The 13381-nt window shown below is 35.5% G+C and overlaps 1 protein-coding gene across 1 annotated transcript in view; it reads right to left on the bottom strand.

The window, feature by feature from the left end:
- Positions 1 to 461: 461 nt before the first annotated feature.
- L2HGDH (L-2-hydroxyglutarate dehydrogenase) overlaps positions 462 to 13381 on the bottom strand; it is a 37753-nt gene continuing 24833 nt past the window's right edge. The window contains exon 10 of the mRNA XM_041757735.1: positions 462 to 2527. Within this exon, the coding sequence (XP_041613669.1) occupies positions 2332 to 2527 (196 nt within the window). The 3' untranslated portion in view covers positions 462 to 2331. The remainder of the gene's footprint in view (positions 2528 to 13381) is intronic.

Genomic DNA, 13381 nt, shown 5'->3' with positions numbered 1-13381 from the left:
GCCCTATAACCCTTACGGGAGGCTTATACCCAGAAACCCAACCCTGTAAGAGATAGCATACCAGAATGTCTTCCTCAGAGAAACTATAATTGTTTATGAAATTCCTATTTGATTGATTTATTGTCCCTTCCACCTGTAAAGCACTGTGTGTTTCTATGTTATATATATACTCTGCTATGGAACAGAAACAATGTTCCCTGGTGCTCTCCAGTATGAAGACATTGAGGTCAGCCAGATGGTGCCACCATTACCAAAAGGAAACTAAGTGGGGAAGTGCTCTACTTTTTACCTAAAATATAAACCTAATTTTTATATTATACACAAATATACTTTTTTCATTTTTTAAGATTGGCTATATAAATGATAGTTTATGAAAATATGATAGTTCATATTTCACATACAAAAAACTTACCTGAATCAGAGTTTCAATGAAACAAAAAATTATGTTCACAACACCAAGGCTCATTAAAATATTTTAATATTAACTTACATTTTTCCTCTCTCAAATACACAAAACTTTTAAATTTCATACCAGTATTACACAACAAAACCCGATTAATATAAATATATTTTACAAACAGAATAACCTACACATTCAAAACACTTTGAATCATCTTTTTCACTTGTTTTTTGGGGGTATGATATAGACCCAAATGGAATAAGGGCTGCTTTAATTTAGAAGAGCTATTTTTGTAATTTCAGTCTTTCACAGCTTAGTATATATGCAATCTCACTGTTTATGAAATAAAGAATTGTAAAATTTTCCATCTCTTAATAGTTTTGTAATGGAACAGAAAAATATCCTGTGTGTCACATTTCTTGGAGGAATCAGTTGTTATGAAGAACCATTAAGGCTGGCTTCTTCTGTGAGTGGTTTCTGAATGCTTTCAATATGCTCATCCCAGTGTCAAATAATTGCCTAGTCTATACCTGGGATGTGCTACTTCTTGAACATGAGCTGGTGATGTAGCCTTTCAAATTAATGGTTGAGGTAGCTCAAACAATATAATCACTGAGGCTTGAAGTAAAAAGGAAGAAAACAGAAGTTTTTCCTATCAGTCAATATGCACATCCTTACTCATCTATCACACAGATTTGATGAAATAAGAAGAAAGAATGAAGAGTAGAAGATTAATCCTGAGACAGTATATATGAGGGAATGGATGAAAATGTCTCACCTAAATGGCGGTTCTGTAATAAAAGTTTCCCCAATCAGTAGGCTGCCATAAATTCATTTATATTTCTATTTTCCAACTTTCTGAACTGCCAGAATTATTTCAACAGATACCACACATGTATATATAGTATACAGTATTGGCACTGGGCCACAATTGAAAATACTCATGAAGTATACATGAACGTAAGGCACTTTTGCGGTTTACAAAAGTGAATGCCTCAGTTAGGTATTTCTCCAAAATAAAGAAATATCGTCATAAAAGTTCATAGGATCCCTGAAAACCAAGTAGGCATGAATAATTAGTGATCTTGGCCAATATTTGAGAAAGTTGGTATGACTGAAAAACAGAGATATAAAGATAAACAATTTTTAAAATTAGAGTTCTATATATCAGCATTCAGGATTCTAAAACTGCTCTCATAAAAACCTATCAGTTCTAAGTTCTTTTAGTTTCTCAACCACAAAAGACTAAAGAGTAGACAATTAACCACTCATACTGTACTGCTGTTTGGATTTAGTGGTAACTGCACACTAAGTCAATTATAAAAAGACTGGGAATAATAAAGGCTTTATGTTTCTTTTGCAAAGTCAGTTCCTGCAAATATTATAGCTAAGATAGAATCTTATTCAAACTACTTAAAAATGTGAAATTTCATATATTTCCTTTAAATCAAGAAGTTTAAATCTCCAAATACAAATACTGTTGCTCTAAATAATGTGAGCTTTCCTATACTCTTCAAAATTAAAAGGTTTGCAACCTACAACACACTATATTTTTTTGTTCAGTAGAGAAAAAAAAAGCTTAGATATTATAAAGGCAAAAAATGAAGGGGATAATCAATTTTTTGTGCCATCATTCCCAGAAATTCTAGAAGAGCCAAATATCTAGATCATGGTTGGTGAGGAGAGGTCAAAAACAAAGTCAGGGATTCAGGACAGATACAACTGTACCTTGCTTCTTTATTCACAAAGTAAAAGAGCATGGACTTTAAAAAATTATAATTTCTATGTTATAGCATTCTAACAATTCAGTTATTACCTAAATGAGATACCTAAAAATGAGATTTTCAAATCATTTTCCTTAAAGAATGCAATTAGTATATTCTTGTTGCTGAATGTGGAAACTAAAATGCATATCTAGCTCCTTACATTATTTACAATTTAAATCTTTGTTGTACTTCATCTGCAATCATTCCAGAAATTGCAAGAGAAGAAGTAGCAGCAGGGGACGGTGCATTTCTCACATGAAGAATGCGATTTCCAATATCCCCAACTCCTCCATCAAATACAAAATCTTCTACCAGATTTCCATCTCTGTCCAGTGCTTGGGCTCTTACTCCAGCTGGACCTCTGCAAAAGCAAAAGTGGTAGTCAACTGACTGGAAGAAATTGGGCACTTTACAAATTGTGGGTTTCAAAGTATTCTTAAATCAATAAAGTATTCTTTTTTTTAAGATTTTATTTATTTATTCATGATAGAGAGAGAGAGAGAGGCAGAGACACAGGCAGAGAGAGATGCAGGCTCCATGCTGGGAGCCCGATGCAGGACTCGATCCCGGGACTCCAGGATTGCGCCCTGGGCCAAAGGCAGGCACTAAACTGTTGACCCACCCAGGGATCCCCTAAAGTCTTTTTTCTTCTAAATGCACAATTATGTGGAAACCCAACAGGTAGGTTTGTGTTGTTTAGCCAAAGGCTAGAAGTTTGTAGCCTGTCAAATATATCCTTAGCCTAGAGCATAATGCCTGCCACACAACAGTGTCAATAAATGCTTACCAAGGAATATTTACTTATAAATATGTATTTTTCCCCAAAGTATCAGACAAATCCACAATTAGAATAGATGTATTAATTTGGCTTTATAAAATAAATTTATTATAAAATCAATGGGAATAAATAAGTCTCTTCAGACTAATACAAAGCAAAAAGTAAGTTATGTATGTCAGTTGCATTCCTAAATATCCACTGCAGAATTGTATTAACTTTTGTACTTTGATTGTAAATTAAAATAGATGGAGAGCAGTATCTGCAAATGGCAGCAAGTTATTTTTTGTAGTTTGTTATTATTATTATTTTTAAATTTTTATTTATTTATGATAGTCAGAGAGAGAGAGAGAGAGGCAGAGACATAGGCAGAGGGAGAAGCAGGCTCCATGTACAGGAGCCCGACGTGGGATTCGATCCCGGGTCTCCAGGATCGCGCCCTGGGCCAAAGGCAGGCGCTAAACTGCTGCGCCACCCAGAGATCCCCTGTTATTATTTTCTATAGTTTACCCTTCACTATCAGGATAGCCTTCAATTTAACAGAGATGATAGGAAAAGCAAAAAATGAATTAACTTGGCAGCATGTTAATACAGTAAGAGCCTTTACTACTATAAGTGCTTTATAACACTTGCGTTCACAAATTAGTTTTTTTTTAAAGACAGTTAAAACTTACAGATGAAATTTGAATAAAATATTTTTTGTATATTTTTTTATTGGAGTTCAATTTGCCAACATATAGTATAACACCTAGTGCTCATCCTGTCAAGTGCCCCCCTCAGTGACCATCACCCAGTCACCCCATCCCGCTGCCTGCCTCTCCTTCCACTACCCCTTCCGTGTTCGTTTCCCAGTTAGGAGTCTCTCACATTCTGTCGCACTCTCTGATTTTTCCCACTCATTTTCTTTCCTTTCCCCTATACTCCCTTTCACTGTTTTTTATATTCCCCATATGAATGAAACCATATAATGTTTGTTCCTTCTCCGATTGACTTATTTCGCTTAGCATAATACCCTCTATCCACGTTGAAGCAAATGGTGGGTATTCGTCATTGAATAAAATATTTTTTAATCCAAAAGTACCTCCTGTATACAAGACCAAGCAAAGTGGTATCATATAGTGGATTCATGTGCAATGTGGTGGCCAAAAAAGCCCAGTTCCTAAGGGTAAGACAGGGCAAGCCTGTCCACCATGGTGTTAAACAACTAAAGTTTGCCCCCCAAAGCCTTCAGTCTGTTGCAGAGATACCATTGTGGGGCTGAGAGTCTTGAATTCTTACTGGGTTGGCAAAAACTCCATATACAAATTCTTTGAGGTTATCCTCAATGATCCATTCCATAAAGCTATCATAAGAAATCCTGACACCTGGTGGATCACCAAACCAGCACACCAGCACAGGGAGACATGAGGGCTGACATCTGCAGGCCACAAGAGTCATGGCCTTAGAAAAGGTCACAAGTTCCACCACACTATTAGTGGTTCTTGCTATACAGCATGGGGGATGATGCAATACTCTCTGGCTCCACCATTACTGCTAATAACGTTTGTGAAATTCTTACCTGATAAACAATTAGGACAGTTATGTCTGCTTAAAAGTGTTATTAAAATCAGTTGTCTACAGGCTGTTCCATAAATGCATTATCAAAATTATTAAAGTTAAAGTGCAATAATGTTTGAAGATTGTAAGAGATGGTGTATTTTGTTTCTGATAAACACTTCTGTCTTTGCTTTATCTTATTAGGGAGTTTATATGCCAATGTTTAAAATATTGTTTGGTGTAATAGGTGTAAAATTCTGTAAAAATGGAATGCAGAAGCTAGCCATGTCATTTGTTGGTGCATAGAATGACATCTGCACTTCATTGGGGGTGATGTAGTACTCTGCTGGTTTACTCTCAAATGGCTGTTTTTAGAAGTTTGATAAGAACAAACTTTTTAAATTGGAATTTGCTTGGAAATGTGAAGAACATCTCAATCTTTTGTCATATCATATGCAGAATAATAAAGCTAACTAGGGCCCACATTTTTAGGTTGAATCCAATATTCTATTTATGTAACTGCTGTTTCTAAAAAGAATAGTTTAAAAGAATGCCACTATTTTTAGGAGAATTGAATAAACCTGTTGTAAGAGGATCCTCATACAAACGAAAATAAATCCTGCTTAACTTAAAAAAAAATTACCTCCCTTAAAACTGTTCAGAAAACAGAGTTTGAAGACAGCTGCCTTAGGGATGTCTGGCTGGCTTGGTTGGTAGAGCATGAAAGTCTTGATCTTGGGGTTGTGAGTTCAAGCCCCATGTAGGGCATAGAGCTAACTTAAAAGAAAATAATAATTAAAGAAGAAAGAAAACAGCTGCCTCTAACACACCACCAAGACTCAAGAAATAAGAAAACAATGTTAAACATTTTTAATGATTCTGGGCCAATGAAGGTAAGTATTTGAGGAAGACAGAACACTATAACAGCACTGCCCTCTAATGATATTAGGATAATGATAACTATTATTTACTAAGTGCTTTCTCTGTTCTAGGAATTCTCTTTAATCCTCACAACAATGTAAGAGGCTGACACCATTTATATTTAACAACAAATAAATTAAATAACTTGCCTAAAGTTACACAGCTATAACTGTTCCTTTGTAGAGAGGCAAGGTTGAAAGCTAAATAATCTGCCCTAAAGAAGCCTGCAGGGAATCTGGGCTGGAGATGTGTAAGGTGTAAGGATTTCCAAGAAAGAATCAGATACAACACTTAGAACGCAAAGAGAACTGGACTGAAGCTAAAATTTCTTCGGGTAAGGATACAGATCAGCTGATACACCATGTTATCAGCCAGTGCGTGCTCTATTTTGCACATTCTGTACTTGTAGCTTATCTTAGCTCATCAATGCAGCATTTTCCCCCTCTTTTCCTGAACAATGCTGCTGTTGCTCTCAAGAGCATCTCTATAAATTTTCTTGTTCTCCTCCTTTTATCTGGCAGAAGGCCACATGCAGAAGGCTGGCCAACATGACCAGCCATTGATGTTGAGTAATCAAAATAAATCTTTCCTCTCTTACAGAGGTTTAATTAGTACATTCCCTTGACTTCCCCTTCTAAGCAAATATGTTAATACTGATTAGCTACAATTACAAATGTGTCTATACTTTTTCTTACAAACGCCAATTTTCTTTTCAGGGTCCCCTCCTGCCCAAGTATTCAAAGTGTAATCCAAAGTGTAAAAAACAATATATAATATTGTTTCTCTAAAAATCCCACTTTAGCTCAAACTAAAGTTAACTATTTAACATGAAATGTTTAAAGTACAAAATTCTTCATGTTCCCTTTTCAGCACTTAATATAACTTCAGGGTTTTTCTTTGAATGATTACATATAAGCATTCCTCTCACAGAATACCTTCTCTGGACATGAGCATTATACCTTGAAATTTCAGGTAAACCATAAATTTCTTAAGGGCCAGCATCTTATACAACACCCCTACTTCACCCTCAAGTCTAGATTTGTGCCTTGTACATAGTAAGTACTCAATAAGGCTAGAAACTTTTAATTTTTTAACTTCTAATTTTTTTTAAAGTAAGTGCAACAACAACAATAAAAATAAAGTAAGTGCAACACCTAGCATGAAGCCCAACATGGGGCCCTAACCCATGACCCTAAGACTAAGACCTGAGCCGGTATCAACAGTCAGATGCTTAGCTAAGCCATCCAGGTGCCCCTTAATTTCTAATTCTTTAAAATTCTATTTTAATACCTGAAAGACATGTTAGCAATTTTAATACTTGTGAATTCAGTTACATTGACTTGCTTAGTGCTATCTGTAGTTATGTATTTTGGTATATTTATAGCTAAATTGAATGGGAATGTAAATTCTAAACCCTTAAATATGTCTAGAAACAAAAAGTGAATATGTAACTAATGGCATTCCTTCATTTGAAAAGTGCTGTATTTATTGCTGTATTGTTCTGTGGTAGGCATTATCCTGTGAGATGGAAAAGAGCTATGAAAGGCTACAATTGACATCTTTGACTAGTTCCAAATAGCACAATTTAGTATTTTATAAAACTCACCATGGGATCTACTGTTAATCTAAAAATAGAAGTTCAAAAAAATAAATAAATAAAATAAAAATAAATAAATAAAAATAGAAGTTCACATGAGCATATTGTATGGGGAAAGTAAACTATTCCAACTCAATTTCCAAACATGAAGGAGGGGTATTTTTGTTACTAATCTTCACCCTAATTACATTGACAAGAGAACATGGTTTTTCTATCCTCAGGTTTTGAATTTTCTTGAGAACTTGATTTAGGGATTAGAACTTTTTGAACCTTTGTATAGGTTGTCTGAGGACCTGAATAACAGAAGCATTCTGTAATGGGAGTTGGGGAGTTCTATACATCCATTCAGTGTTTTACTTGTGTTATTTAAATCTTTTAATATTTTACCTGCTTGATCTATCTTCTAACAATTGACAGTTCTTAAAAATCACCCACAACTGTGGATTTATTGATTTCTGCTTGCAGTTATGTCAATTTTTGTTATCTGTATTTCATGTGTTATTATGCAACAATTTATAGGGACCTTTATCACTAACAATAGTTTTTGCCTTCAAGTATATTTTATCTAAAATGACAAGTATTGATCTTTCTTTTTTTAAAAAAAGATTTTAATTATTTATTTGAAAGGGAGGGAGAGAAAGAAAAAGAGAGAGAGAGAGAGAGAGAGAGAGAGCGAGAGCAAGTAGTGGGGAGGGGCAGAGAAAGTGGTAGAGAGAGAATCCTAAGCGGACTCCACATTGAGCATGGAACCTAATGCGGGGCAGGATCTCATGATTCTAAGATCATGACCTGAGCTGAAACCAAGAGCTGGACACATTCAACCAACTGAGCCAGCCATGTGCCCCTACTCATTTTTCTTCTAATAAGCAATTTGCCTAGCACATAGATGAATTTTTTTAATCCAACATGACAGTCTGAACTATTAAGTACATTTACATTTATTGTAATCACTGATAGGTTTGATTTCTACTATATTATTTTATGCTATTTAACTTGATTTTTCTGGGTCTTTCTCACTTCCTTTCTTGACTTACTGAGTTTTCTTTTTCTTTTCTTTTTTTTTTTTAAGATTTATTTATTTTAGGGTACGTGAGTGATTCAATGGATGAGCGTCTGCCTTTGGCTCAGGTCGTGATCTTGAGGTCCTGGGATCAAGTCCTGCATTGGGCTTTCTGCAGGGAGCTTGCCTCTCCCTCTGCCTATGTCTCTGCCTCTCTCTCTGCATCTCTCATGAATAAACAAAATTTTTTTAAAAAAAAGATTTATTTTAGAGAGAGACAGAGAAAACAAGTGCACGTGCAAGCAGTGGGGAAGGGCAGAGGGAGAGGGGAGAGAAAATCCCAAGCAGGTGCTGCTCTGAGCATGGAGCCCAACTTGGGGCTTGATCTCCCCACCCTCAGATCACAACCTGAGCCCAAGTCAAGAGAAGGACGCTTAACCATTGCGTCACCCAAGCGCCCCTTGAGTTTTCTATATTCTTTTTCCACCTGTACAGTCTCAGAAGTTGTATTATCTATTTCCATTCTTCTATTTTATTTATTCAGATGGAGTTCACTGTCCATTCTATGAATTTTATGTCTTTTCATTAATTACAAGAAATTTTCAAATACTCTTCTTCAAAGTATTGCCTCTTCTCAATTTCTCTGGAAATCCTGAGATATAGCCTGCAATTTCTCATTTTCTTCTCCATATCTTTTAATTTCTATATCATACACCTTCATCTTGTAATGTCATTCTCTAAATTATCCAGATTTACCTTTTAACTTACTAATTTTCTGTTAAGGGAGGTCTAACCAATTGTCTAACTTAGTCATTTGAGTTTTAAAATCTAAGAACTATATTTTTCATTTCTAGAAATTCTAAGGGCACCTGGGTGGCTCAGTTGATGGAGCACCTACCTTCAGCTTGGGTCATGATCCCAGGGTCCTGAGATGGAGCCCTACATTGGGCTCCCTGCTCAGTGGGGAGGCTGCTTCTCCCTCTTCCTCTGCCTGTCACTCTACCTGCTTATGCTCAAATAAATAAAATCTTTAAAATAAATGTCAAATAAATAAAATCTTTAAAATAAATTAATTAAATTTTAAAAATTCTAATTAGTTGGTTTCCAAAATTGCTCAGATATTTTGGGGGAGAGGGTCTTACTCTTTTTCATGTTTTTGTTCCTTTTTGTTTTGAATTTGCTGAGTTATTTTATGGTTTCTGATACTACTCTCATCCATTTAAATTCACTGGGTTACTTTATGGTTTCTAACATTACTATTAACCAAAGTTATTAGAGGTCTAATTCTGGCATTTATTCTGTCTGCTTATTCTCACATATGGTGCTTTATAACTTTTGATGGCAAGGTCCTGTTCAGCAGGACTTTATCTAGCGGTATTCAATAGATATTGGGTTGAGGTTTTATCCCTCCACAGAGGTCTTACATTTGCTTCTATCTCAGGAGTATTACCATCCTCAGAGCACTTTTTTTTAATGGAAATTTTAAAACATATGCAAAATTAAATGAATGGCATAATGAAATGCTATGTATATATATATATTACCTAGTTTCAACAATAATCAACATGCAGCTAATTTTGTTTCATCTACATCTCCACTTACTGTGTACCTCTCTTGAACTGGATTATTTTAAACCAAATTCCAGATAGCATGTCATTTCATTTCATTTCATTTCATTTCATTTCATTTCATTTCATTTCATTTCTTTTCTTTTAAAAAGATTCTTAACAATTCAAAACTAATAACTGCTTTGTGTCAACAATATTCAGTCTGTGGTCAAATTACCCTGATTGTCTCTTTCTAATTTGTTTAAAGTGAGAGAGGGAGAAATCGTTAGTTTGAAGCAGGATTCAAACAAATCTGGATCTAGTTTTTTTTTTTTTAAGTAACCTCTATACTCAATGTGAGGTTGGAACTCAACATTCATTAATCAAGAGTTGCTATGTTCTACGAACTGAACCAGTCAGGCACTCCTGGGTCTACTTTTTTTTTTTTTTTTTTTTTTTTTTTTTTCTGGGTCTACTTTTTAAGCTAACTTCTCCCCTTAAAATTCCTAGATCAAGCTGGTGGTATAAATTCAAACTCCACACACTCATGAGGACAGGCACAGGCTTCTAGATTTTTAGATTTCCCTTATATACCCCATGATCCCCCTACTCCCAAGACCAGGACAGACAAAATTTTCCTTAACACTTCCTGGTGCCAAGGGCATTTTTTCCCTAGATTTCCTCTTCACTGAGGGTATAGCCTTTCAAGAGTCCCTGGCTTTACACAAGGGCCTCAGTTCCAAGTTCTTACCTTTTATAGACAAGCCTCCTTCCCCTTAGCAGCAATTAAAATATAAGTTCCTAATGTTTTATATCTTAGTAAATACATGAGCTTACACCAAAATCCACTGAGTACTTAAGATCTGGATATTTCATTGTATGTAAATCATACATCAATTAAAAATAAAACTCAGTTATATTTGTATCATATCAGCAAATCTACCCCACTCCCACCCAGAATAGCATCAGTACCAATTCCTCTTAGTATATAGGTTTTCAATTTCCTCTATGTTTTTCCTCCTTGGATGCCCCTTACTTTCTTGCATTCACAACCATATACATTTCAAGGGATTTTTATATTTTCTCCAGACTCCCTAGTATTTTGTAATGTGAGGGTGGCCAAATTCTCTGAATTAGTTGTTCCCAACCAAGGGAGATTTTGCCCCCTAGAGGACACTTGGCAATGTCTGGAGACATTTTTGGTTCTAACTAGTGGGTTCCGCTGGCATTTAGTGAGTAAAGTTCCAGGGATACTGCTAAACATTCCATAATGAATTGGACAGTCTTCCACAACAAAGAATTATTTGGGCCAAAATTTCAATAGTGTCAATATTGGGAAAGCTTGACCTATATCACCTTAATTGTAGGAATGTTTGGCCTTCACCTTTGCCTTCCACAATGACATATTACAATCTTTAGCTATCACTCCCCATGAAAATGTCTTTCCTGAAAATTTGATTTAAAATTCCCCAAATAAAACATTAAAAAAAAAAACATTTTTCAAAATGAAATGTGGGGAAAAGAGGGGATCTTGGCATATGGGTCTTCATCTTCTCCACTCTCATAGTACTAACAGATAAAAACTGTTGTTGGATAAGCATGTCAAAATTAGTCACAGAAAAAAAATAAAGGACTTCATAGCTAAAATTAAGAACCTTAGAAATCAAAACTTAACAATGAGAAATTTATATACCTAACACATGTATTTGACAGGTTATAACTTCACATTCCAAGCCAATGTTCACTGGTAAATTATTGTCCCAAATGCTCTGGCTAGGCTAAGCAGTAAGGAATAAGCTGGATGCCCTTTGGTAGCAAATTTAAAAACACTGTCTTAAGCTAAACACCCCACTGAAAGTGTAGCTTCAGTTCTCTTCAACTATCTAAAACTGCTTAATATGCTTCTGCTTCAATATTAATGATAGAGCATTTATTGTTTTACTACACTGAACTACAAAACAGGCAGGACTTAAGCTTCAAAATGTGGGTAAGTCTATTGATCTTATTTTATTAATATTATTTAGTATTGCAGGCATATTATGAGGGACAGAGAATAACATAATAAACACCTATGCTCTTACCAAACACCTTAAGAAATAAAGTTCCTAGATATGACAGTTGCCCCCTACAGAACTCTGTTCCCATCCCCTTCTCCCCAGAGGTAACCACTCTCTCAAGTTAGGGGTTCATCACTCCCATGCTCTTTACTATTTTCACATGACATATATAATCCATAAACTACACAGTATCATTTAAACTGATATAAATGGTATCAAACATATTTTCTACAACTTCCTTTTTGTTACTGATAATTTCCTTCTTTTAATAGCTATAGGAATCAAGAGAAGGAGCGTACGGAATTGCTGAATGTGTTCAGCTTCTGTCTCCAAAGAGAAACTCTCTGATTAGGTTGAATTTGTCCCTAAATGTACCTGTCTACAGTGTTCTGTGCCCTTTTCTACTACATGCTAATGAATCTGGAAAATGAAAATTCATAGCCTTACCTCCAGAGACAGGAATATTCAACAAAACCCAGTTCTACCATATGAAATCCACTGTTTTAAAGAATCTTCCCTTTCTACGAAAGGGTGGTAATAGAATATGGGTAGTGAATTCACTGCAATTGTTTATATACAGAATTCACTATATCTTGTTATTGTATTTCTTATGAAATATTAATAGCAGTAACATACCAGATTTGACCCATCTATTTTCAGATATAAAACATAAGAAGTCTGCTAAAGCAGACCACTGAAAACACAAAAACCTTTATTTATAGGTGAGCAAAAGAAAAGTAAGCCTAGATATTTTTATCCCTTCCACATCAGCAGGTGAGTAGAAGAGGTGAGAGAGATAAGAGTAAAAATATTAGCTGGGTTTTAATAGTTCTTCTAAGGATTCAAGACACTAGTCTGAGGATGATATCTTAGAGTCAGATTTAGACCATGACGCTCAGCTCCCCTAAGGGAGACAGCTGACACGATCATTGCTCTTTCCAGGCAAGTTCAGCAGCTGTTACTGAGAAGACAGATATTTAATGCCCTAGAGATTCATGGAGGGATGGATTCATGGACAGAGAGTACTTCAAAGTACACTGCTGATTAGGCCTAACAATAGCTTGGTCAGGGAAAAAGGTGAACACCCTAAAATATCACCAAATAGAAAAAGAAAATAGGCTTGGCTAGTATTTAGGACAATGTACAGTTCAAGTCCAGAGAGCCTTTTATCCTTGAGCAAAAAGTTATCCTTCCTTTTTAAGTTAAGTTATCCTCCCTTGGTCTCACATCCCCGATGCATGAGGACTCAGACCATTAGCACACTACTTCTCACTTCCATCCTGCAACCAGAATCCTGAGCGGAATAGAACCTAAGAAAGAACAAAAGAGGACGAAAGGAAGATGTCATGTATAGAAGTATGTCTAAAAGGCTGTAAAAAGTAATCAAAATATACTGTTTTTTATGTTTATTACCTAGTTAATATTGTGATCGGTGATCTTATACAGAATCAAAATCAAAAGGCTTTGCAATGACAAAAATAGACAGGGAGATTAAAAAATTTCAGGCAAGATGCTTTTATCACAAGTGATAGCTAGACAGCAAGGTGAAGGTGATATCACAATACACCTGCAGTGGAGATTTGAGTTTAATGCCATAAGGTGGTCTAGAAAATTTTAAATGCACCTAGTTTAGGCACTAACGGCCATGAGACAGCAAGGCCTGACGCATGCTCTGCAAAAGGAAAGCAACAACTTGCTGGGAAAGAGAAGACATACAAAGATTCAGTAGGCACACTGATTCTGAAAGTGTGCTTATGAATCACCAAGTCAGAACCACCTCCC

The sequence above is a fragment of the Vulpes lagopus genome, chromosome 6 (genome assembly GCF_018345385.1).
Source record: "Vulpes lagopus strain Blue_001 chromosome 6, ASM1834538v1, whole genome shotgun sequence".
NCBI lineage: Eukaryota > Metazoa > Chordata > Mammalia > Carnivora > Canidae > Vulpes > Vulpes lagopus.
Note: the sequence above shows the minus strand (reverse complement) of the source record. Positions and strands in the feature narration are given on the sequence as shown.